This window comes from Rana temporaria, chromosome 2 (assembly GCF_905171775.1).
Source record: "Rana temporaria chromosome 2, aRanTem1.1, whole genome shotgun sequence".
Taxonomy (NCBI): domain Eukaryota; kingdom Metazoa; phylum Chordata; class Amphibia; order Anura; family Ranidae; genus Rana; species Rana temporaria.
The window spans coordinates 201,929,655-201,955,004 of record NC_053490.1 but is presented as its reverse complement, the minus strand read 5'-3'; the positions used below and the strand labels follow the sequence as shown (position 1 = coordinate 201,955,004).

The window sequence follows — 25,350 nt, the reverse complement described above, 5'->3', positions numbered from 1 at the left end:
AGAAAAACACACCAAAAACAAGAAAAATGGTTACAAAATTATTGTTTTTTGTGCCTAAAAAATATGGCCAAAAATAAATTTAAGGCGGTAAACACCCCACCAAATATAATCTATATATATATATATATATGTAAACAATAAATCTAACTATATTTGAGGAAAAAAAAAGTGAACTTGTTAATAAATGTATAATCTGCATAATATTTTTGGTTGAATTACCTGAAAAAAAAAAAAATTTTTTAAAAATTTTTGAAGACTCCTAAGTACAAAAGCAGGGAGTAATGAAAAAAATCAAAAAATTTTTTTGGGGTCATGAACAAGCAAAAATAAAAAAAAATTGACCTCAACATTTACAAATGGAGTTGCTTCTTATTTCTAGACTCAATACCCTGTTTGTAGATGAGTGAATACTGTGCAAAATGTGGTTAGTTACTAAAAGTGGAGAAATCAATTATGCATTACAATTGAAGAAGTTAGTTAGAGAACCAGGAAGACAGAAAAAGAGAAAAAGCATTAATGACAAACAACTGTATAAAGTCCAATGGTCTAATTATTTATTATTTTTTAGAATATTCCTTTCTTTGGGGGCCGAATTAGAAAGAAATATGATCTGGCATAGCAATGGCCCCCCGACCCATGAAGTACTCAACATATTTGTCGCGTACCTCACGAGCTGATTGGGGGGCCAAGCCAGCGCGACCAGTGTCCAGCCCGGGAAGGGGATCTGAGGGTAGTCTTGCCTCAGAACCGATGTCGGGTAGGTACGTCTGGGAGTGCCTGCGTAAAAAGTTGTGCAAAATGCAGCAGGCAAATACAACGGTGTCCAATTTATATTCCGCCAGATGTATCGATGTCCTGAACAGGCGGAACCGGTTGGTGAGTATCCCAAAGGCATTCTCGACTACCCTCCGAGCCCTGGCCAACCGAAAATTAAACACACTCCTCTCTGAGGTGAGGGTCCTCTGGGGAAAAGGCCGCATGAGGTGAGGACCAAGCCCGAAAGCCTCGTCCGCTAGGAACACAAACGGAAGTCCTTCCACATTATCTTCATCTGGTGGCAATGCCAGACCACCAGCTTGGAGACGATCATAGAAATCAGTCCGTGCGAACACTCCCCCATCAGACATCCGGCCATTCTTCCCCACGTCCACATATAGAAACTCATACTGTGCCGACACCACCGCCATCAACACAATACTATGATAACCCTTGTAATTATAATAGTAGGACCCCGAGCGGGGTGGGGGCACAATGCGGACGTGTTTCCCATCTATTGCTCCACCGCAGTTAGGAAAATCACACCGCTGGGCAAATTGGGAAGCCACAGACTGCCATTCCTGTGGTGTGGAGGGTAGCTGTGGGGACAAACAAAATTAGAGATTTAGTACTTTGTAACAAATACATCCTACAAGCATCCTTGTGACAGTTCACAGTATTAAAATTGCATTAGAAAAATGTGCATGGAGAATTTGGAAAATGAAATATATAGGGCCACTTCATTAAGAGACTCCACAGCCCTCTGATGGGGACAATAAAAGTTTGAAGGGGGGGGGGGGGGGGGAAAAACCCCAAAAAGTCCTGTTTGAAAAAATGGCAAGGTGGGTTTGTCCCTAGGATAGCATGCTGGACAGGTTAATATTGGGTAAGGGACAAATATGCAGGTAGGCCAAGAATAAAACATGTAAAGCTGATATCAACATGCATAGGGAGAAAAGCTAACGTTAGTTAAACACACAGCATATCTGGGAAAATAAAAATAAAGTTAGTTGGCCACATTATTAGAGCCAGGAAACTTACCTTAATATACTCCTCATGCATAACTTTGATGATGGCAGCACACGTGTCCGGTATGATGACCCCAAGCGCCTGCGGAGAGATGCCTGTCGAGAACTTGAGGTCCTGCAGGCTCCTCCCAGTCGCCAGGTACCGCAACGTGGCAATAAGCCTCTGCTCGGCCGTGATGGCTTGGCGCATCACAGTGTCCTGCCTCGTGATATAGGGGGACAGAAGATCCAGCAGACGGTTGAATACGGGGTCCGTCATGCGGAGAAAATTCCTAAAGTCATTAGGATTATTCTCCTGGAGTTCCCTAAGCAGAGGCATATGTGAGAACTGGTCACGCTGGCGCAACCAATTCTTGGTCCAGAAACGCCTCCGCCCCCTGTTTCTGGCCAAAGTACTGGACAAATGAACATATCCAGCAGCCATCCCATAAACAGCACCAACTCGCGAAAATTGACGCTGCTGCTCCATCATGGCTTCAAACCGGCCGGCTGGTCAGTCAAGAACACACTGAAACAGAAAGCACTCGCAAATCCAGCACTACCTGCGACAAACGCGCGACAAACAGATACGAGCGCACAGGATGCAACTGCTAAAGCAGAAACAACCTGCTTGCCTATAGCCGAATGACAACTACGTTACCGCAAGCACACGCACTGAACCCGTGAATACACGCTGTCAAAGCCTGGAGACCGAGAAGCGCGAATCAGCTCTAACCAAACCTTCACTAACACGAGCAAACACGTAACTAGCAAAAGAGGAACAGAGGGCGGCGCCATTAACTTTGGTCTTCCCCTTTATAGTGACGTCGTACGTAGTTTACGTGCACGCGTTCCGGTACGACGGGAATTTGGTCCGCTGGTGTGTACACGCCAGCGGAACAAAACACAAATCAGCCTTGTACGCCGGAAACTGTCGGGCAGACAGTTTCCAGCGCACAGATCCGGTCGTGAGTACAAGGCCTAAGTGTTTCAAAAGCTGTTGATCCACTGGGATTTTTACGCACAACCATTCTACAGTTTACAGAGCATGGTCCGAAGAAGAGAAAATATCCAGTGAGCAGCAGTTGTGTGGACGAAAATGCCTGGTTGAGGTCAGAGAAGGATGGGCAGATTTGAGATGATAGAAAGGCAACAGTAAAAACAACTCATTACAACCAAGGTATGCAGAATACCATCTCTGAATGCAAAACACATCAAACCTTGAAGCAGGTAGGCTATAGCAGCAGAAGACCACACCGGGTGCCACTCCTGTCAGCTAAGAACAGGAAACTGAGGCTACAATTCACACAGGCTCACCAAAATTGGACAATATAAGATTGGAAAAACGTTGCCTGGTCTGATGAGTCTCGATTTCAGCTGCAAAATTCAGATGGTATGGTCAGAATTTGGTTAAATTTGGTTAAACAACATGAAAGCATGGATCCATCCTGCCTTGTATCAACGGTTCAGACTGGTGGTGATGGTGTAATGGCGTAGGGTATATTTTCTTGGCACACTTTGGGCTCCTTAGTACCAACTGAGCATCGTTTGAATGCCTGAGTATTGTTGCTGACCATGTCCATCCCTTTAAGACTATAGCATACCCATCTTCTGATAGCTACTTCCAGCAGGATAATGCACCATATAACAAAGCTCAAATCCTCTCAAACTGGTTTCTTGAACATGACAATGAGTTCACTGTACTCCAATGGCCTCCACAATCACCTGATCGCAATCATATAGAGCACCTTTGCAATGTGTTGGAATGGGAAATTTGCATCAAGGATGTGCAGCCAACAAATCTGCAGCAACTGCGTGATTCCGTCATGTTAATATGGACCGAAATCTTTTAGGAATGTTTCCAACACCTTGTTGAATCTATGCCACAAAGAATTATGGCAGTTTGAAGACAAAAGGGGGTCCAACCCGGTACTAGCATTGTGTATCTAGTAAAGTGGCTGGTGAGTGTATGTCTGAAGGGTTTCATTAATCCTGGTCATGGTATAGCTAGCAGTAGTTAGTCACATTTAAAGCTAAACTCTGGACAGATACAAATCGATGCAGTTCTGCAATTATTATTACATCAGTAAATGTATTTTTAAATATAAATATTGGAATTTCACCTGGCATCAACCTCTCTCAGTACCTGTAGAGCAAGGCTGGCATGTGCCAGAAAGAAACAGTACAAGGAGCCAATCAGTTATCACTAGGTGATAAAAAGATAAAGTGAGGAATAGAGATAAGCTCATCACTGCTGCTTCTCCTTTCACTGTCCAGTTACAGACTCGGTGGGTCTAGGACAGCCTTGGATTCTTCAGTACAAATGAGTGTTGGGAAAATAGGGGCAGATCCACAAAAGAATTACGCCGGCGTATATATTGATACACCGGCGTAATTTTAAAGTTCCCGTGTCGTATCTTTGTTTTGTATCTACAAAACAAGATACGACGGCATCTGGGATCGATCCGACAGGCGTACGTCTTAGTACGCCGTCCGATCTTAGGTGCATTTTTTCCGCCGGCCTCTAGGTGGCGTTTCCGTCGAATTCCGCGTCGAGTATGCAAATTAGCTAGTTACGTCGATCCACGAACGTACGTCCGGCCGGCGCATTTTTTTACGCCGTTTGCGTTCGGCTTTTTCCGGCGTATAGTTAAAGCTGCTATATGGTGGTGTACTCAATGTTAAGTATGGCCGTCGTTCCCGCGTCGAAATTTTACTTTTTTACGTTGTTTGTGTAAGTCGTTCGCGAATAGGGAATTGCGTAGAATGACGTCACCGTCGGAAGCATTGGCTTGTTCCGGTTTAATTTCGAGCATGCGCACTGGGATACCCCCACGGACCGCGCATGCGCCGTTAAAAAAAAACGTTGTTTTCGTCTGGTCACGACGTATTTACATAAAACACGCCCCCATCACAGCCATTTGAATTCCGCGCCCATACGCCGCCAAAGATACACTACACCGCCGTAACTTACGGCGGTAATTCTTTGAGGATTCGGGAAAAAAAATAAGTTACGGCGGCGTAGTGTATCTTAGGTACGCTGCGCCCGGCGGAGAGAAGCGCTGAGGTACGTGGATCTGCCCCATACTCTAGCTTTTTTAGCCACATTTACCTGAACAGGTCTAGCCCAATGTGACTAACTACTACTAGCTATTAAATGTAAAACAATATGAAAACAAGACACAGAGGAGAAAAGAACCTTCCCAAACAATCATCCAATCTAATAGATAGAAAGCAAATACGATGGTGACAAAATGAAGATCAAAGGAAAAAGGCAATGGCTGAGGGATTATGGAAGTTGTTTAACCTGTAAAACATTATTAGGGTAGAGATAAAGATATGTAAACAAATATGACATTTGGAGAACTTTACACACTTTAGAGGTGGGCACAAAGAAGAGAACTGAAGAGGCAGACAACTGCTTTGTGGTAATCTTGATGCTGCACATATGAGACTATGGGGTTGATTTACTAAAGGCTAGTAAAGCAAAGAAAAAAAAGCTATTTTTGTGTGCACATGATTGGGATATGGAAATCAGTTCTCGGGAAAAATCCATTGCAAAGTGAACAGCCTATTTGCCTTTGGTAAATCAACCCCTATAAGTGAGGAGGATGTTTGGGTACTGAGATAGCACAGAGATACATCTGGATTGTATTTATGTACTAGCTGAATACCCGGCGTTGCCCGGTCTTCCTATCTTAACCTTTTGGGGAGGAAAATCATAGTAATATAAATATACCCATCTTTTATATAAGGGTGTAGGTAAGGGTTAATTTAACTGTCATATATTTTTATTTGGCATATAAGTAATATGTGTACCAGGTATTATTGAAATATCTCCAGGTGTACAGAAGTTATGTGGGAACATACATTTCCCATTGATTTGCATGGGACTTTAAACAAAAACCCTGACCCTCACAAATGGGGGTAGTTAAGGGATAAATTAACAATCCTATAGTTTAAGTGGACATATAAGTAACATGTGACCAAGTGTTATCGAAATATGTACAGCCGTTTGGAAGTTATGAAGTAACATGTATTTCCCATAGAGTTGAATGGGACTTTAAAGGAAAACCCCGACCATGGCAAATGGGGGTGGGTAAGGGTTAAACCACCTATCCTATGTTTGTTGCTGACATATAAGTAACATGTGTGCCAAGTTTCATGTTAATATCTTTAGCCGTTTGGACGTGATGCTGGAACATACATACATACACACACACGTTGAGTTTTATATATATAGATAATATCTGAATTATAGGTGCGATATCTGTTATAAAGTGCTATCTGTTATAAAGTGATATTTTGAATACTATTTTCAAATGGACTAAAAGCTAGTGAAAAGAGCAACAGGAAAGAAAGGGGTGATGAGATAAATATTGCAGCAGCATTTACAATAGATTGTTGAATTGAGAGTCTTGGAAGAACACGGGAACAGGAAGATGTTGCATTAGTTAAAGTGTTACTAAGCCCAGGACCCTGCATTCACTATATCTGGTCTCCCACATTACACAAAACATGGAAATGCAATTATTTTAGTAAATAAAAACTCATAAATACCTTTTCTCATCAGCAGTATATAGCAGTCTTATGACTTCTATCAGTGTGTAGTTGAGCACTGGGGCAAAGCTTGTAGGAGGAGTTTTCATTCGCCCTCAGTCTGTCCTATGAGGCTGCATGACCCCTGATCCTCTGTCTGGACAGTGCTGATTGGTCCTGTGCTTATCACATACACCCCCCCCCCAAAAAAAACTCTAGCAATACACACCAAACTGAGCATGTGCAGAAGTGCCTCCTAGGGCTCTGTTGTATCAGCAGATAGATTGGGGACAGTGGGAAAAAAGGGGAGGATCAGAGAAGACAAGATTAACCCCTTAGGTTCCACAGTGTGTATAACAAGCATGCTTTACTGCATATACAGACTGATTTTACTATTGTGGGTTTAGTAACACTTTAAGGTCACTTATTATGACAGATGACCTTTAGGTTCCTGTGGTAAAAAGGTATGTAATCTGGAGATATGAGATTCAATTTATAGAAAAGCAAAGTAATGTTAGTGTCACAAATGCTGCATCTAAATTTATATTATGACATGGAACTTTTCTGTTTTACATTTGATATGACTAAAGAACTCTAATGAGGGTTTTTATTCTACAGACATATAAGAAATGGAGCTCAGAGGGCCGTGGTGGAAGAAGAGGGCATGATGCACCTATGATTGCATATGATGCGCTGTTGGGAGCTGCTGGTGACTGGGAGGAGCTTTGCAGCCGAGCTATGTTCCATGGCGGTACGATGTAATGATAAATAATATAAATAGTTGTAGGTAGGCAGAGGTGGTAGTACAAATCACAGGACTCCATAGCAATAGGTTGATGGAGCTTCCAAGGATCTTACACTATGGCACCTGCCACTTTGCACTGATGGCCAATAGGTGCACTCATAGTAATAAGATGCACTCCTAGTAATAGCCCTTTTGATAACAGCCTATATATTAGTGGTCAGTAATTGCCTTTTGTACTCCCTTAAAGCTGAATTCCAGGTAAAAAAATATATTTTGTTTTGGATAGAGCCAATGTGGGGTTTTTAAGTGGTTGCTAACTCATGTCTAATAAATACTCCCATCCACTCTGTACTATTATAATAATTGTCCCTGTGGCTGTGTTCTGTAAAAAATGTGCTAGGTTGTACCTATATGAGCTCCGCTCCAGCGCTCAGCTGACTGTCGGCTCTCTCTTCTCTCTCCGGCTCATGACTGCAGTGGGCGGGGCTGAGCCCTACCGGTGATGTCGGCCGGGGAGAGAGGAGAGAGAGCCAACAATCAGCTGAGCATCAGGAGCCGTGCTCATATAGGTACAATTGGGCAGATTTTTTACAGAACACAGCCACAGGGACAATTATTATAATGATACAGAGAGGATATGAGTATTTAATAGCAGATATGGGAGCAGCAGGAGCGGGGTGGGGCACTGGTATGAGCAGAGACAGGCAGAGAGGGGAGGGGGAGGGTGGGGAGGGACACAAGAGACAGATAGCAGGCTGTGGATAACGAAATCTCACAAACTGACCACAGTGTCAGGGCTCAGAAGTCATGATTATCGTGGTCAGTTTGCAGAGGGAAGGGTATAGCCAGGCAGGATCAGCCAGGTATTCCAGGTGATACGGGGGTCCAAATGACACAGCACAAGCAATTTGCTGTATAGCAGGGGTGCCCAACCTTTTGAAGAGCAAGGGCCACATAAGTGACTTGGTAACCGGTCGCGGGCCACAATGAGTGGAGTGGGTGGATAACACCCCACTCGGCTCTATAGAGCCCACTCTACTCTCAGCACACCAAACTCACAGGTAATAGAAGTTTATGGCTCAGTGCAGGTAACCCACAGGTGCACTTCTCTGCACCTGCGGATCAGTTTGAAAGCAGCCCAGTAACCACTGCAGAACAGGTATGCCCATATATAATAAACTTACCTTTAATAACAGTATTCTATTCTATTTCATTCCATCCCAGAGCAGGAGGTTGTGGGCCACATCAGAGGGCTCCGCGGGCCACATGTGGCCCCCGGGCCACTGGTTGGGCACACATGCTGTATAGCATGCTTTAAGGGAACAGGATATTTATTTAAATTTTTTGGAGTTAACAAACGCTTCCAAGCGGAACTTCAGTCAAAAGGGGAAATACCGCTGGTTCACTCCACCCCACCCTGTAACTGAATTGCAATTTTTTTTAGGTGTAGGAGGAGCAAGTACCAATTTTTATCAGTACCTATTCTCACTTCCTAGGCAAGGATGATGCCCCTTGCTCTGCCCCCTTCCTTCCCAAAGCCTCTTGGGACATTTCACATGTCCCAGGGGGCTGCATTATTATTTACGAGTTCATGCATGTGCAGTGTAAAGCCAGCTGTGGCTTCCTCAAAAGCCACAGCCGGCTCCCATATACAACATATCGGTGCAAAGACCTGTGGTAAGAAGAACAGGCTGGAGAAAGACAGTGCTGGACTCCATTCACTGGTAAGCATTTGGTTTTTAAAAGTCAGCAGCAGCTAAAGTATTACGTTCTTATTGAAAATAATTCCTCTCAAAAGAATAAAATCAACAGAGGTGTCCCCTTGTGGACCAGCCACCACTGGGTACAACAGACACATGTAGCGCTACCCTCGTGAGGGCCGCTGGTAGAATCTGTACCCCACTGGTTCCCCCGATTCTGCAAATCCTCTGACACCCTGGTAAGGATTTCTGTTAATAAGGCAAAATGCAAAGAAACATAATGGGGGTTATTTACGAAAGGCAAATCCACTTTGCACTATACTGAAAGTGCACTTGGAAGTGCAGTCGCTGTAGATCCGAGGGGGACATGCAAAGAAAATAAAAAACAGCATTTTAGGTTGCACATGATAAAATCAGCAGATCTTCCCCTCATTTCAGATCTACCCCTCAGATTTACAGCAACTGCACTTTCAAGTGCACTTTCAGTGCAATTTCATGTGCACTTTGCACTTGTAGTTTTCACTTGTAGTGCAAAGTGTATTTGCCTTTCGTAAATGACCCCAAATGTGGTTAAATAACCAATGTGGTTAATTATAACTTTACTGGCTCCTTTAAGCAGAGTCCCAGATATCTGAAAGAAGACCCGGCAGTAAAACCCCCACATTCTGAACTACACATCCCACAATGCTTTGCTCTACTCAATGCTCTACCTACACATGAAAGTCACAGCAAGATTCTAGGATTTTCTGTGGGCACACAAGCCTGAAACTGAAGACTAATATTGTACTGTTTGTGTTCTTACAGGAGAAAGTGGGGCAACTGGATCTATTGCTGGATGTCTTTTTGGATTGCTGTACGGTGTCGACAATGTGCCAAAAGGTCTCTACCAGGAGATTGAGCTAAAGGAAAAACTTGAATCTTTAGGAGAAAAACTCTATCAAGTTTCTTCAAAAGAGAAGTAAAGCAATTTCAGCTATTTTCAATTTCTTATACTACATATTAAAAAGGAACTATACTTCTGGTCACTTCACCGTTAGATCTGCTATTTTAGAACTCCAGCCAAGGGTTTGTCTTCATTTTCTGGAAATAATAGGGAAGATTTACAACCTCTGTCATGTTTTTATTTCTTTACAAAATAAAGGATGGTAAACTTTAAGCAACAAAAAAAAAAGGATGTTTATTGATAAAGAGTCAATAATTTAACAAATACTTTTGAGTGTTATAGGGAAACCTGTTCATTCAGAGAATTTCAATATATATTTAAAAGATGGTGGGATCACTCCAGCAACTGGTTTGGCAGCTTTTCTTTATTTATTTCTTATTTTTTTTATTGCTGTTTTTTTTTATGAAGGGTTTCCCTGACTCTCAGTCCCGATAACCACTGATTCTGGAACTGGAAGTGAGAGTGAACAACAGAAATCCAAACAGCAATCAATTAGAACCTGACAGAGATGCTAACTATATACATATACAGTATCTCACAAAAGTGAGTACATCCCTCACATTTTTGTAAACATTTTATTACATCTTTTCATGTGACAACACTAAAGAAATTACATTGCTACAATGTAAAGTAGTGCGTGTACAGCTTGTATAACAGTGTAAATTTGCTGTCCCCTTAAAATAACTCAACACACAGCCATTAATGTCTAAACCAGTGTTTCTCAACTCCAGTCCTCGGGGCGCACCAACAGGTCATGTTTTCAGGATTTCCCTCAGATCAAACTGCTGTGGTAATTACTAAGGCAGTGAAACTGATCAAATCACCTGTGCACAATAATGGAAAGCCTGAAAACAAGACCTGTTGGTGCGCCCCGAGGACTGGAGTTGAGAAACACTGGTCTAAACTGATGGCAACAAAAGTGAGTATACCCCTAAGTGAAAATGTCCAAATTGGGCCCAAAGTGTCAATCTTGTGTGTGGCCACCATTATTTTCCAGCACTACCTTTACCCTCTTGAGCATGGAGTTCACCAGAGCTTCACAGGTTGCCACTGGAATCCTCTTCCACTCCTCCATGATAACATCACAGATCTGGTGGATGTTAGAGACATTGCGCTCCCCCACCTTCCGTTTGAGGACGCCCCACATATGCTCAATAAGGTTTAGGTCTGGAGACATGCTTGGCCAGTCCAGCCAGTAGCACTCATGCAGCCCCAGACTATGACACTCCCACCACCGTGCTTGACACTAGGCAAGACACAGTTGTCTTTGTACTCCTCACCTGGTTGCCACCACATAAGCTTGACACTGTTGAACCAAATACGTTTATCTTGATCTGATCAGACCACAGGACATGGTTTCAGTAATCCATATCCTTAGTCTGCATGTCTTCAGCAAACTGTTTGCGGGCTTTCTTGTGTATCATCTTTAGAAGAGGCTTCCTTCTGGGATGACATGCAGACCAATTTGATGCAGTGTGCGGTCTGAACACTTCTATTTCCCAAAGACAACCTCTGGATATGACGCTGAGCATGTGCACTCAACTTCTTTGGTCGACCATGGTGAGGCCTGTTCTGAGTAGAACCTGTCCTGTTAAACCGCTGTATGGTCTTGGCCACCATGCTGCAGCAATATGAAAGCCTGAGGGCTTTCACACTGAGGCGATGCGCTGGCGGGAGAGAAAAAAATCTCCTGTCAGCGGCATCTTTGTATCGGTGAGAGGAGCGGCATGTATACCGCTCCTTCACCGCTTCTTCCCATTGAAAACAATGGGAAACAGCGGCAATACCGCCCGCAATGCGCCTCTATAGAGGCACATTGCGGGCGGTATTAACCCTTTATTGGCTGCTAGCAGGGGTTAATACCGCACCGCTATCGGCTGATTCCCGCGGCAATCCCGGCGGTATAGCGCCGCTATTTTTAGCGGCGATATACCCCCACCTCGGCTCCCGCTGTAATGTGAAAGGGGCCTTAGGGGTGTACTCACTTTTGTTGCCAGCGGGTTAGACATTAATGGCTGTATGTTGAGTTATTTTGAGAAGACTGCAAATTTAAACTGTTATACAAGCTGTACACTCACCATTTTAAATTGTAGCAAAGTGTAATTTCTTCAGTGTTGTTACATGAAAAGATATATAATGTATGGCTTTATTTTCCCTCCATTGGAAAGATGCACTTGGTAATCAATGACTAAGTGACAGAAAGTCAAAATACTCACCAATAGGAACAGAGATAAAATAACCAAGAATAAACTTTTCCTCACTCTCTAAATTTAAAATGGCTGGAGTTCTACTTAAATTTGTTGTATTAGCAATCCTAACCCAATAGCATACCACAAACAGGAAAAGAGATTGTAGTAGGATTATTTCTTGTTTGTGGAATAAAGCACATTGTGGTCATACAGTATGTAACTTTTTGTGACCACAGAAAGGGAAATAAAAGCTCAAAATAGGAAGTGATGATTTCAAGACTTTGACAAGGCATTTTAAATCTCATATAACACACACTAGGAACTAGTAGTATTGTACCAATGATATTTGTATTAGCTATTAAAATCCTTTATGGCCACACACAAATGTACCCAAGCATCCACACAAGGACTCTTAGGCCTCGTACACACGACTGAGGAACTCGTCGGAAAAAAAAACATTGTTTTCCTTGACGATTTCCTTGTTAGGCTAGTCGAGGAACTCAAAAAGCTTGCTTTGCGTACACACGGTCAAGACAAAATCTCCTCGTTCTCAAACGCGGTGATGTACAACACATACATGGCAGGGGAAGTTCGATTCCACTGGAACAACCCTGGGGGCTGCTTTTGCTAATCTCATGTTACTGCGTGTTAAGTAAAAGTTTGTTAAGAGACGATTTGCACTTTTCAGTCTGTTACAGCGTGACAAATGTGCTATCTCCATTACGAACTCTACTTTTACTCCCGTCTCATACTTTATTTTGAGCATGCGTGGGTTTCTTAGCATATACACGCTCGAGTTTCTCGTCAAAAACCAGCCCGACGAGGAAATTGAGACTCCCGTTGAGGAAAAAGAGAACTTGTTCTCTTTTTTTCTCGTTGAGTTCCTCGACAGTTTCCTCAATGAAAAACGTACACATGACCGTTTTCCTCAGCAAAAAAGCTCTCCCACCAAGTTTTTTTGATGGATTCTGTCGAGTTTCTCGGTCGTGTGTATGAGGTCTAACACACTGACATCCTCCTCCTACTCCTACTGAAATATAACGATAAAATATAACTATATATTACATGGTCCTAAAGTAAAATCTCTGCAGGGCCCTTGGTCTCCAATTTCTATCTTAAGAGTACATCAGTACTAATATTTTTGATGGTCGAAAGCATTAGCCCACGCTAAATTACATTAGTTATTTTGGTAGCAAACTGACAGCTCAGACTCATCTATATATATACACATTTATTTTATCCTAAATGATTTGCCAATGCTTTATCTGTATAGATATACAGTGGGAAAAATAATGATTTGATCCCCTGCAGATTTTGTAAGTTTACCCACTTACAAGGGAAATAAAGGGTTTATAATTTTTATCATAGGTGTATTTTAAATGATAGCGACAGAATATCAACCAAAAAATCCAGAAAGAACACATGCTACAAATGTTATAAATTGAGTTGCAGTTCAGTAAGTAAAATAAGTATTTGATCCCCAAGCACAACATGACTTAGTACTTGGTGGAGAAACCCTTGTTGGCATGCACAGAGGTAAAACGTTTCATGTAGTTGGTTACCAGGTTTGCAAACACCTGGGTTTCTTGGCTGCCGCTTGGCAACTCGAGGTTTCAGCTCCCTCCATACATTTTCTATAGGATTAAGGTCTGGAGACTGGCTAGACCACACCATGACCTTAATTTGCTTCTTCTTGAGCCACTCTTTTGTTCCCTTGTCGGTATGTTTTGGATCATTGTTATGCTAGTAGACCCATCCACAGCCCATCTTCAGTATTCTGGCTGAGGGAAGAAGGTTCTCATCCAAGATTTTACCATTCATGGCCCCGTCCATTAACCCCTCAATTCGGCGAAGTCGGCCTGTACCATTAGCAGAGAAACAGCCCCAAACATGTTTCCACCTCTGTTTTTAACTGTAGGGATGGTGTTCTTAGGGTCAAAGCATTTTTCTTCCTTTCAAACATGGCTAGTTGAGTTAATGCCAAGGAGATACATTTTGGTCTCATCTGACCCCAGCACTTTCTCCCAATCCTTTTCTGAATCATTTAGATGTTAATTGGTAAACATCAGACAGGCCTGTACGTGCCTTCTTTAGGAGAGAAACCTTGTGGGTGCTGCAGGATTTCAATCCATGGCGGCGTATTGGGTTACCAATGGTTTGTTTGGTGACTGTGGTCCCAACTGCCTTGAGATTCACAAGCTCCTTCAGTGTAGTTCTCGGCTGATCCCTCACTTTTCTCATGATCATCCTTACCCCATGAGGCAAAATGTTGCCTGGAGCTCCAGATTGAGGGTGATTAATGGTTATTTTGTATTTCTTCTATTTGCGAATAATTGCTTCAGCAGTTGTCTCCTTCTCACCAATCTTCTTGCTGATGGTCTTGTAGCCCATTCCAGCCCTGTGTAGTATCATGTGTTTTTTCAGGATTTTTTTTGATATTCTGTCTTTATCATTTAAAATACACCTATGATAACCATTACACACAGACCCTTAATTTCTTTCTAAATGGGCAAACTTTCAAAATCTGCAGGGGATTGAATTATTTTTTCCGCCACTGTATCACTGTACAGCCAGAATGTACTGGGCCCTGTGGGCCTCACTGCAACTGCATGGTCTGCTGTGATCATAATTGTGCCATTGTGCTGTTGGGGAACATGTTAGTACACAATGATAATTATGAAATTTAGAATTATAAATAGTGTCATGGATAAAACAAGTGTGCTTGTATGTTTTGTGTCAATGCTTTGTGATTATGCATAAGTAGTGATATAAATTTTCAATCTACTGAGAATGGTATGATGCATGTTATGCTGTAGTTGAAACTAGTTTGCATTAAGAAGCATGGACATGTATATTATGAATTTAAAGTAGACATGCTGTTTACAATCCTGGGTGTGTCATATGCCTGTTAATAAAGTGCTTTTATATCCTTACTTTTAATTGTGGATCTTGCTGAGTGGGTGAAATGAAATTCCAATCTATAGTATAATTATCTGAATGTCACATTCTTATAAAACTAGAGAGCAGAGTTTAAATAAGTTCTTAAAGAAATATTATTTTGTACATTACACACATGAGGGTGGCTTATTTTCAAGCGATTTTGTAAATTATTTAATGACCAAGGTCTGGTCACAGTGCATTTTAATGATCTGAAAATATTGTTAAACTCACAAAAAATGCGGTCCAAGAAAATGGTATACTGCCACCTGAGGCCACACATAAAAAAGATTGTATGCCTCTGAGATAAAGGGCATATGCTAAAGGCTAAGTATTGATATATACTGTAAGTCCTGACAATTGGTGACTAAAGCAAAATGCTGGAACATAATTAGGTTATGAAGAAATTAACTCCACTAAAAAGCAAGTGTTTGTCAGGGTGGAAATGCTTATTGTTTTTTTTTAGTTTTTCCAGCAATCTCGCAGCAGTCATTCCCTTTATGTCCCATAGATATTTATGCAGTTCAGTCGCTGTTCATGGTCTGCATCAGTATGTCAACAAAATTATGGATAACATTTGCAGTAGGATTTTTTTGTGCAGCAATCCAGAGGAGGGCATAACCAAATTCTACCACTGCCTTTCCTTCTCTGTGACAGACCTTCCCAAAACTGAATTACCCCCAGGCTTCTTTTTTTCATTGGGTCGGTGAGATTCATTGGGACAAGGAGATCTCAGGGCAATTGTTCTTTTCTACACTTACCTGTAAGGACATTACAAATTACTCTTGTCATTTATTTTAATGATATTTAACCACTTCCCTACCGCCTCATTGTGAAATGACGGCGGCAGGGACCCCTTCTCGATCCGGGTGGACGTCATATGACGTCCTGCGTTCCCGGCGATCTAGGGCGCGCGGCGACGCTCGTGACCCGGCGCGGGTGCCGGTGGCCGCGATTGCCGCCGGGTGCACGCGATTGTCGGTAATCACGGCAAGAGTGTGGATGTGTGTGTGTAAACACACAGATCCACCTCCTGTCAGCGGTGAGGAGACCAATGTGTGTTCCCAGTTAACACACATCTGTCTCCTCCCCTTGAGAGTCCCCTCCCCCCTACAGTTATAACACATCTTAGGACACATATTAACCCCTTCCTTGCCCCCTAGTGGTTAACCCCTTCCCTGCCAGTCACATTTACACAGTAATCAATGCATATTTATAGCATTAATCGCTGTATAAATGTGAATGGTCCCAAAAACGTGTCAAAAGTGTCCGATGTGTTCGCCGCAATGTCACGGTGACAGTAAAAAAATCGCAAATCGCCGCCAATACTAGTAAAAAAAATTATAAAATAAAAATGCCATAAATCTATCACCTATTTTGTAGATGCTATAACTTTTGCGCAAACCAATCAATATATGATTATTGCGATTTTTTTTACCAAAAATATGTAGAAGAATACGTATCGGCCTAAACTGAGGAAAAAAAATGTGTTTTTTTTTTAAAAATTGTGATATTTATTAAATTAAAAGTAAAAAATATTGTGTTTTTTTTTTTAAATTGTCGCTCTTTGTTTATAGCGCAAAAAATAAAAATCGCAGAGATGATCAAATACCACCAAAAGAAATCTCTATTTGTGGGAACAAAATGATAAAAAAATTGTTTGGGTACAGTGTAGCACGACCGCGCAATTGTCATTCAAAGTGCGACAGTGCTGAAAGCTGAAAATTGGCTTGGGCAGGAAGGTGCGTAAGTGCCCGGTATGGAAGTGGTTAATTCAGCAGATTGGGACTGACCTCTTGGGTTTATTTATAAAAGCCATGGGGAAAGGTTGAGAGAATGGGGTACCTTATTATCTATTTTGAATTGATAAAGTAGTAACTTAGCATTAGTGTTTTCCCCGCGGCCTTGAGATGTTTTAGCTTATATTATATTTTCCTGAATATGTTCACAAATTTAAATGCAAATACACAGTCCAAGACATTAATTCATGTGATTACTCTTGAAATCCTGGATGTAATTTTTTTTTTTAATTTAGCACAGTTCAGTAGAATCTTTATTCTGTATATAAGAATTTTTATCATTAAATTTTCAATATTCTATATAATCTGCAGGTTCTAAGTTCACCATACACGTATGAATACCGTATGTACACAGTAGAAACTCTTAATATTTCATTACATCATTGCTCATAAGACATCATCATGCTTCATATATAGCTTTGCATGACATATTTTGAGCATGTGCTCAATAGCTTCCTTTATTGTGAACAGCCTTCAATGTGTCAAAAAAATAAACATAATTATAGGTATTGTACATCACTGTACAATGTGCAGGAATACATGTAATTCAGCAGAAGTGAAACTTTTGCTGCATCTAAGATGATGCCGTGTAAGATGCTATGATATTATAAATATTGTGTAATGCCAATGAAATCCATGTCTTATTAAAATATAAGGAACCTGTGCACTAGGAGACCATTATTTGAACTTGCAGCTGGAGTCAACTTCCTCAGCTTAGGATGCTGCTCTGAGGGCTCTAATTCATTATAACAGTGACTTTTGGTGGTATCTTGCAGGGCTACTTTAAGTCGAAATCAGACACATGGCAAAATCACCCAAATGGGCCCTATCACTTTTGTAAAACAAGTTTTTCAGGCTTAGTCAATAAAACAGAAACAAATCACAAAATGCAAAAACCAACTAGCATCGATCTTAAAATGGTATAGCTTCAATAAAATTAATTTTAATTGGTTACTATGAATTACTGCATTTCGCTATTATTTTTTTTAAGAAATTAATTAATATTTACATTTCTACCAATGCTCAAAGAGGACCTTTCTCAGCACTTAAAATGTGAAGATGTAAAATTCAAGATATGGGCTCTTTCATAACTCTACATTGCAGTCAGGCCACTGGTGTGAGCTGAGTTCCCTCTTTCCTCTAATGTTGCATATTTTTCTATGAAGAATCTATAAGGTATTGTAGAAATAAACTGGCAACTCGGTACTCGGTCTTGTTAATCTTTATTAGCTACATAGCATGGATACAGTACAAAAATGCATATTTTTCTATGGAGAAACTATAAGGCATTGGTGACACCAGCATTATGGTGGATTCTCCATAACAGTGCAATTAGAATATGTTCCAGAAAGTGGGACCAGGAAATTTAGTACATACAAGCGCCTTGGATGTCAGCGACTGGCTTGCAGGAGTAGGCATTTTTTATTCACTGGGTCATAAATGAGTGTCAAATCCTGCCTTACTCTACCCAAATAATAAACAAATGTTAGTATTTTACTGAAAGTGTATTTTCCCATAATAGTAGTCTCCCAGTGTGTGTTATTAGCTGTGCCTAGGGACTGTTGCTGGATCAGGCTTTAATGCTTAACGTGTTATGTCTTGAGTTATATTAAGTTTGTTGCTCTCTAGATTTATGAGGCCAGATTTGTTCAGTGACATTATAAAATAAGACCTTGAAATTTACAAGAATATAATCCTTAGGCGTGTCACTTAAGTTACTTTGATCTAGGTAAAATATTTATGGAATTCTTAAACTAGTACATCTGCCAAGAAAATAGTTTTTTTTTAAAGAAAAAATCTCCACATGCATGGCTCTTTCATATTATTGTTCATATTGCATCCATCATATAAAAATGTAATTGAAGACCACATTTTGAGGGCTGTTTTCAGATTGTCTATACATAGTATTTCCTTTACTCTATACTATTTGTTACATGGGACTTGCTTTTAATAAATATTAACCAAGAAGTTGCTATGCAATCCGATGGTGCATACTATACTCATTTACCTAGAGATAATACGGATATTAGACCTTCATCTATAATATCAATCATCCATATGACTAAAATGAAAAACGTCATCCTTCACTGTTTGCTCCATCTCTGTCCATAGCTCTTTTATTTGATGCTGAACTCTACTAATAAAGCATGACATTTGTGCAGTGAGTGTTGTATCCATCACCCATACAATGGAGATAACTATGCTGTAGGCATGTTCAGTATTCACTATTCAGTATATCAATTATTTGAGGAGATTTACATTGCTGTGCCATAATTTACTTTGTACATCACGCCACAGTAATGTCATTAGTTCCTAGAGGATTTTTGATTACATTACCTGGAATGTTGGTTCGGTACAGACTCAGTGAGACAGATGTATGAACTGATTTTCCTGCAAACAGCAGAAATAAGTGAAACTATCACATGCCTTACAGTGAGGATCGAAAGTTTGGGCACCCCAGGTAAAAAATTGTATTAATGTGCATAACGAAGCCAAGGAAAGATGGAAAAATCTCCAAAAGGCATCAAATTACAGATTAGACATTCTTATAATATGTGAAAAAAGTTAGATTTTATTCCCATCATTTAGGCCCCATACACACCATAGAATCTATCCGCAGATAAATCCCATCAAATGGGTTTCTGCGGATAGATCCTATGGTGTGTACACGCCAACGGATATTTATCCGCAAATAAATCTCCCCTGGAATGGATTTCCAGCAGATAAATATTTGTCGACATGCACAGAATATCTATCTGCTGGAATCCATTCCAACGGATGGATCCGCTCGTCTGTACAGACTTACCGGATCCATCCGTCCAAAGGGATTCCCCGCACGCGCCGTAATGAATAGACGCATGCGTGGAATTCCTTATATGACAGCGTCGCGCCCGTCGCCGCGTCATAATAGCGGCGACGGCGCGACACGTCATCGGCAGAGGATTTCAGCGCGGATTTCAATGCGATGGTGTGTACACGCCATCGCATTGAAATCCTCTGAAATCTTAGAGAGGATTTATCCGCGGATACGGTCCGCTGAACCGTATCTGCGGATAAATTCTATCATGTGTATGGGGCCTGACACTTTCAAAATTACAGAAAACAAAAAAATGGTGTCTGCAAAAGTTTGGGCACCCTGCAGAGTTAATATCTTGTACTGTCCCCTTTGGCAAGTATCACAGCTTGTAAACGCTTTTTGTAGCCAGCCAAGAGTCTTTCAATTCCTGTTTGAGGTATCTTTGCCCATTCTTCCTTACAAAAGTCTTCCAGTTCTTTGAGATTTCTGGGCTGTCTGTCACGCACTGCTCTTTTAAGGTCTATCCATAGATTTTCAATTATGTTGAGGTCAGGAGATTGTGAAGGCCATGGCAAAACCTTCAGTTTACACCTCTTGATGTAATCCCCTGTGGATTTTGAGGTGTGTTTAGGATCATTATCCATTTGTAGAAGCCATCCTCTCTTTAACTTCAGCTTTTTCACAGATGGCATCAAGTTACCATCCAAAATTTGCTGAAATTTTATTGAATCCATTTTTCCTTCTACTCGTGAAATGTTCCCTGTGCCACTGGCTGCAATACTACCCCAAAGCATGATTGATCCACCCCCATAATTAACAGTTGGACAGAGGTTCTTTTCATTAAATTCTGTGCCCTTTCTTCTCCAAACGTACCTTAGCTTATTCCGGCCAAAAAGTTATATTTTAACCTCATCGGTCCACAGAACTTGTTTCCAAAATGCATCAGGCTTGTCTATATGCTCATTTGCAAAGTTCAAACGCTGATTTTTGTGGTGAGGACTTAGAAGAGGTTTTCTTCTGATGACTCTTCCATGAAGACCATATTTGTACAAGTATCTCTTTATAGCGGAATAGTGTACCACAACTCTATTGTCTGCCAGATCTTTCTGGAGGGATCGTGCAGTCAAACTTGGGTTTTGAATTGCTTTTCTCACAATCCTGCGAGCTGTTCTGTTTGATATTTTTCTTGGTCTTCCAGATCTTGCTTTAACTTCCACTGTTCCTGATGACTGCAATTTCTTAATTACATTCCGAACAGAGGATATTGACATCTGAAAACGCTTTGCTATCTTCTTATAGCCTTCTCCAGCTTTGTGAGCGTCAACTATTTTCAGTTTCAGTTTTCTAGACAACTGCTTAGAAGAACCCATGGTGCTGATTGTTGGGGCAAGGTCAGATGAGTCTGGGCATTTAAAACCTTTGAGATTGACATCACCTGGTCTTCCCAGACGATGATTGAGAACAATCCATGACACTGGCAGGTCTCAGCTTTGCAAAGGGGGCAGTGCATGCTATAAATTCTGCAGGGTGCCCAAACTTTTGCAGACGCCATTTTTTTGTTTTCTGTCATTTTGAAAGTGTAAATGATGGAAATAAAATCTAACTTTTTTTTTACATATTATAAGAATGTATAATCTGTAATTTGATCCCTTTTGGAGATTTTTCCATCTTTCCTTGGCTTCGTGATGCACATTAATACACATTTTTACCTGGGGTGCCCAAACTTTCGATCCCCACTGTATATGTATAATGTGGTAAGGCAATGTTTTGCAAGTTTTTAAATGTATTAAGTCTTGCCCAACATTCAAGATGTTATAAACAGAGCGGAGCTCCACTATGACAACCCATATGCCTTGTGATATGTCTCTTTTTATTGCAAAGTGCCTACTATTGTGAAGCTGAGGTCTCAAAAGCTATCTCTTTCACACATGAGATCCAGCTTGTCTGACTCCATTGTACATTGATGGCAACTACACTTTTATTCACCTATCTACACAGCATATAAAAGCGGAGTGAGTAGCATTTGAATAGCATAAGTAAATGTTGTTTTTATAATGACTACAAGGGGTCTTCATTTTTTTTTTTTTATACAGCACCAAAAAGTCAGTGACTCCAGCAAGTCTGAGGTTAGTAGATCCACTTGTCCTAAAGAAGAAGATAAAAAAAAATGAAAACCCAGGGGAATGTGCTGTTCTCAGTAGCCTGCTATGCTACGTTATTAGTTTGGAAGATTCTGATGCCACAAAAACTATCACACAAGAGCCGCCAACCAAAGTTCTCAAAAATAAAGCACACAATAAAGCTCAAGAACAGCCAAATAGCAAGAAAGCTATACGACCAACCAGATTTCAACTGATACAGTCTAAGTTTTTAAATCCAAATCATGAACCCCCTATGAAAAAACCAAAAGAAGTAGGAAAGCTTACCTTTAAGGAGAACAGTTACACCGTCCCACGTTCAATAGGTAGTATTGTTAAAAAATTGGATGCCTCAAAATTAAAATTCAACAAAGAAGAAAAAATTGAAAATGACCTTCACTTCCGTACTGATAAGAATCAATGGAATAAAGTTAATGGAAAAGGTAGAGTGAAATCTATTCTGAACAAATTTGCAGCTGCAGAAGAAAAAGAAAATAAAAGCACAAAACCAACAAATTCCAAGAATTTAACTCCAAAAATGCATTTTAAAGGAACTGTTATTGACACTCTTAAAGAGAAGTTTGAACAAAACTCTATTATTTGCTCTGTAAAAGTTGTGAAACCTCCATTGGTTCCCAAAGAGCAAACTGTGAAGAAGGAAATACCTTCAAGAATTAAACACATAAGACAAGCTGAGGATCATGTGGCACATACCACCATAAGGACTGCAACATGTCTTGAAACCCCAGTGCTCGAATATGCAGAGTTAAGTGAGCAAAATATTCACACCTTTCTGCCTACTAGTAAGATAATAAACGTGTATACTTCAGAGGCATTAAAGCCTAGTTCTAAGGAGATGGATACAGCAGAACAATTGTGCCAAAATGATAAACGCAACCAAGTGGTTTGCTTAAATGTCAGTAGCTCTTCTACTGGTTGTAAGCAGTTAGACATGGAAATAAAGAACAACAGAGGCATAGATGGGCAAAGAGAAGAAAAAGATCAAACAGAAAACAAACATTGTTGTAATCTAAGTACTGTGAAAGATAAAAATCAGAACAGCACCTCTATAAATGAATCAGACAGTAATAATTCTCTGGACACAATAGACAAATCGTTTTTAGATATCCAGGTTGCGGTTGGTCATGGTGAAGTAGAATCACTAAAAGACATTAACACCAGTAGTTTACATGTTTATGCCAGCTGCAAAGATTCAATTCTCAACAGCATTTCTGACAAAGACCTGAAAGATGCCAGTGAAACCAAAGCATGTGAACTAGACGATGATGGACAGATTTGGGACACTACCAATAGTAAACCTAAATCTGAAGATAATAATATTACAGGTCCTGTGCAAGATAATAATGAATCCGAAAAAGTACTCAATGTTAAACAAAAGATTAATAGCTATGCAAAAAGGTTTCAATGCTCTGACAACGATGAGGGGAATAGCAATACTGATATTATGTCTGCAGGCCTGGAGACTGAAGGTCCTAAGCTGTTAAATATGTTCACCTGTGGAACACAAAATGACAATAGTTATACAAAAAAGTTTCAACTGACTGACAAAAAAGAAGCAGGTAGTGATACTGATAATGTACCCCTTTGCCCGGAGTCAAAAGATGCAAAACAGGTGACTGTGGCCACTTGTGGAATGCAGAATGAAAACAGTTATACAAAAAGGTTTCAAGAGACTGACGAAGAAGAGGAAATTAGCATTACTGATAACATGCCCATGTACATGGTGTCAGAAAGTCCTAAGCAGCCTAATGTTCCCACATGTGAAATGCAGAATGACAATGAGTGGACAAGAACTGCTGATAATTTTGACCACACTGATAAAAAAGTAATCCTAGTAGCTTCAAAAAATAGCATTGGTTTACCTTCAATTAGGGAAACTGGGAGAAATATGGACATTCCTAGCAATGCTATAAATTCAACAGATTCTAGTAAGAAAATATCAGAACCTCTTCCTTATGACATATCATACCAAAATCATTCTGTATCGGAAAAAAACATATATAAGAACAGAAACATAAAATTGGAATCCAAATACGGAAAGTGCTGTGAATTTAATGAACAAAAACATTCACCAGTAGTTATTCCATCCATTCTCAGTCTTACAGATAAAGTTAATTTTACCATAGAGCCTCATGTTCCATTTGAAATCGCTTTGAAGAAAGATATCAAAGTTCATCAAAGCATTTCAGAAGTCCCAAACTTTGCCAAGCAAACCAAAAACTTAATGAAGGGGCAATCATTAGCAATGGGACAAAAACAAAAGCAGACGAATAACTGTATTACATCACATTTTTTAAAGCCTAAGGTATTACAACAGGCAATGCTACAATCACAAGAACCTCCAAATCAGCTTGGGTCAGCTGATTTACTTAGTAGAGGAACTTCTAAATTTCAAATAACTAAGGAATGCCCTGATGAACAGGGCTCATTCTCCTGTGCACCAGAGACGAAGAATGTTGGCAGCTGGAATGCTTTAGAATTGGACAAGCAAACAGAAGTTTTGAAAAATAAACTTTTATCAGTAGAGGTGAATGCTCAAAAACAGTCAAGGTGTGACCATAAATTGGCAGATTCTGATAAAAAATATATAGAGAACATAGATGAAAATCAGCTATCAGCAACACCTGATGCCGTGTTTTATACAAAGAAAGGATCCAAAGACACAATGGCAAACAGAACATCAACTGACCATTTGAATGAGAACTTTCATGCAGTGAGTAGAAAAGACACTGTAAAATATGAGACACCATCACCCAGTGACAACCTCAGTGAGCAGAGTTCAATGGTGTCTGGACTGCAAAGTGCAAGTAATGCCAGTTTTGATATTTTAAAATCTCTCAGTCAAGTAGATAACTATGAGAAAAGAAAAGAAACTCCAACAAAAGCAATTCTAAAAGGCAGAGAAGAGTCTACCAAGCAGTGTCAAGGCAACTCCTATGTAACAGAAAGAAAAGTTACTTCCAAATATCAGATACCATCTTCTAAAGATCTGACCAGTGATCAGCTCTCCAGAGCAAGCAGTACAAATAATATTCCCATCAATGATCTAAAAAAATATAAAGTGCAAAGTTATAAGGACACAGCAATATCAAAACAATTATTTAAACCACTTGTTGTGAGAGCCTGTGATACCTTTAAACATCATACATAAAGTCTGGTTTATGCACTTATTATAATATGAAATGCTAAAACATCCACAGACAGAAGGTCAATCATACCTTTCATTTGTGGCCCGTTTTTTCTTTTTCAGAGCTCACTGCGTTCAGATGTAGAACCAGATATGCACTTTATTCCTTACTCTGCAATGTCAGTTTTTGTGTAGAAATGGTTTCATAATACTATGGTGAAAAGTAAGTGGTCAGAAAGTTATAATCAGGGCTTTTTTTCAGGGGGAACTTGGGGGAACTCAGTTCCACCACCTCTGGCTCAGACCCTTTGGTGCCTGCTCACCACAATCACTTGTAAACACAGAAGTCTGGTTTCTGTGTGTACAAGTCACAGCTCTGCACTCTGTGTGTAACCCCCTGAACTCTACACTCTGTATGTACTGCAATCCTGGTAATGAATGCCCCTTTAAGACCCTCCTACTGTTTGTGAAATCTGAACGGGGTCGTGGTTGAGCTCCTGCACCTATTTTCTGAGAAAAAAAAGCTCTGGTTATAATCATAATTAAAAGAATAGATAATGGGGTTTACCTAGCATATTTAACAGCCACAAAACTTTGTGCTTTAAATTACAAAATTATTTTCAATATTTTTCTATTAAATTAAAGTGGTTGT

General features: G+C 40.4%; 1 protein-coding gene across 3 annotated transcripts in view; it reads left to right on the top strand.

The window, feature by feature from the left end:
* The window catches only part of ADPRHL1 (ADP-ribosylhydrolase like 1), a 67,580-nt gene extending 42,569 nt beyond the window's left edge, over positions 1 to 25,011 (top strand). Inside the window, exons 6-9 of one of the 3 annotated variants that reach the window (XM_040336255.1) lie at positions 6,921 to 7,053; positions 9,552 to 9,705; positions 16,928 to 16,958; positions 21,506 to 21,595. In XM_040336255.1, coding sequence (XP_040192189.1) covers positions 6,921 to 7,053; positions 9,552 to 9,705; positions 16,928 to 16,934 — 294 coding nt within the window. In that variant the 3' untranslated portion in view covers positions 16,935 to 16,958; positions 21,506 to 21,595. Of the gene's footprint in view, positions 1 to 6,920; positions 7,054 to 9,551; positions 10,282 to 16,927; positions 16,959 to 21,505 lie in introns of those variants that run through there. The other 2 variants (XM_040336254.1, XM_040336256.1) reach the window with 2 other exon arrangements.
* The last annotated feature ends 339 nt before the right edge of the window (positions 25,012 to 25,350 follow it).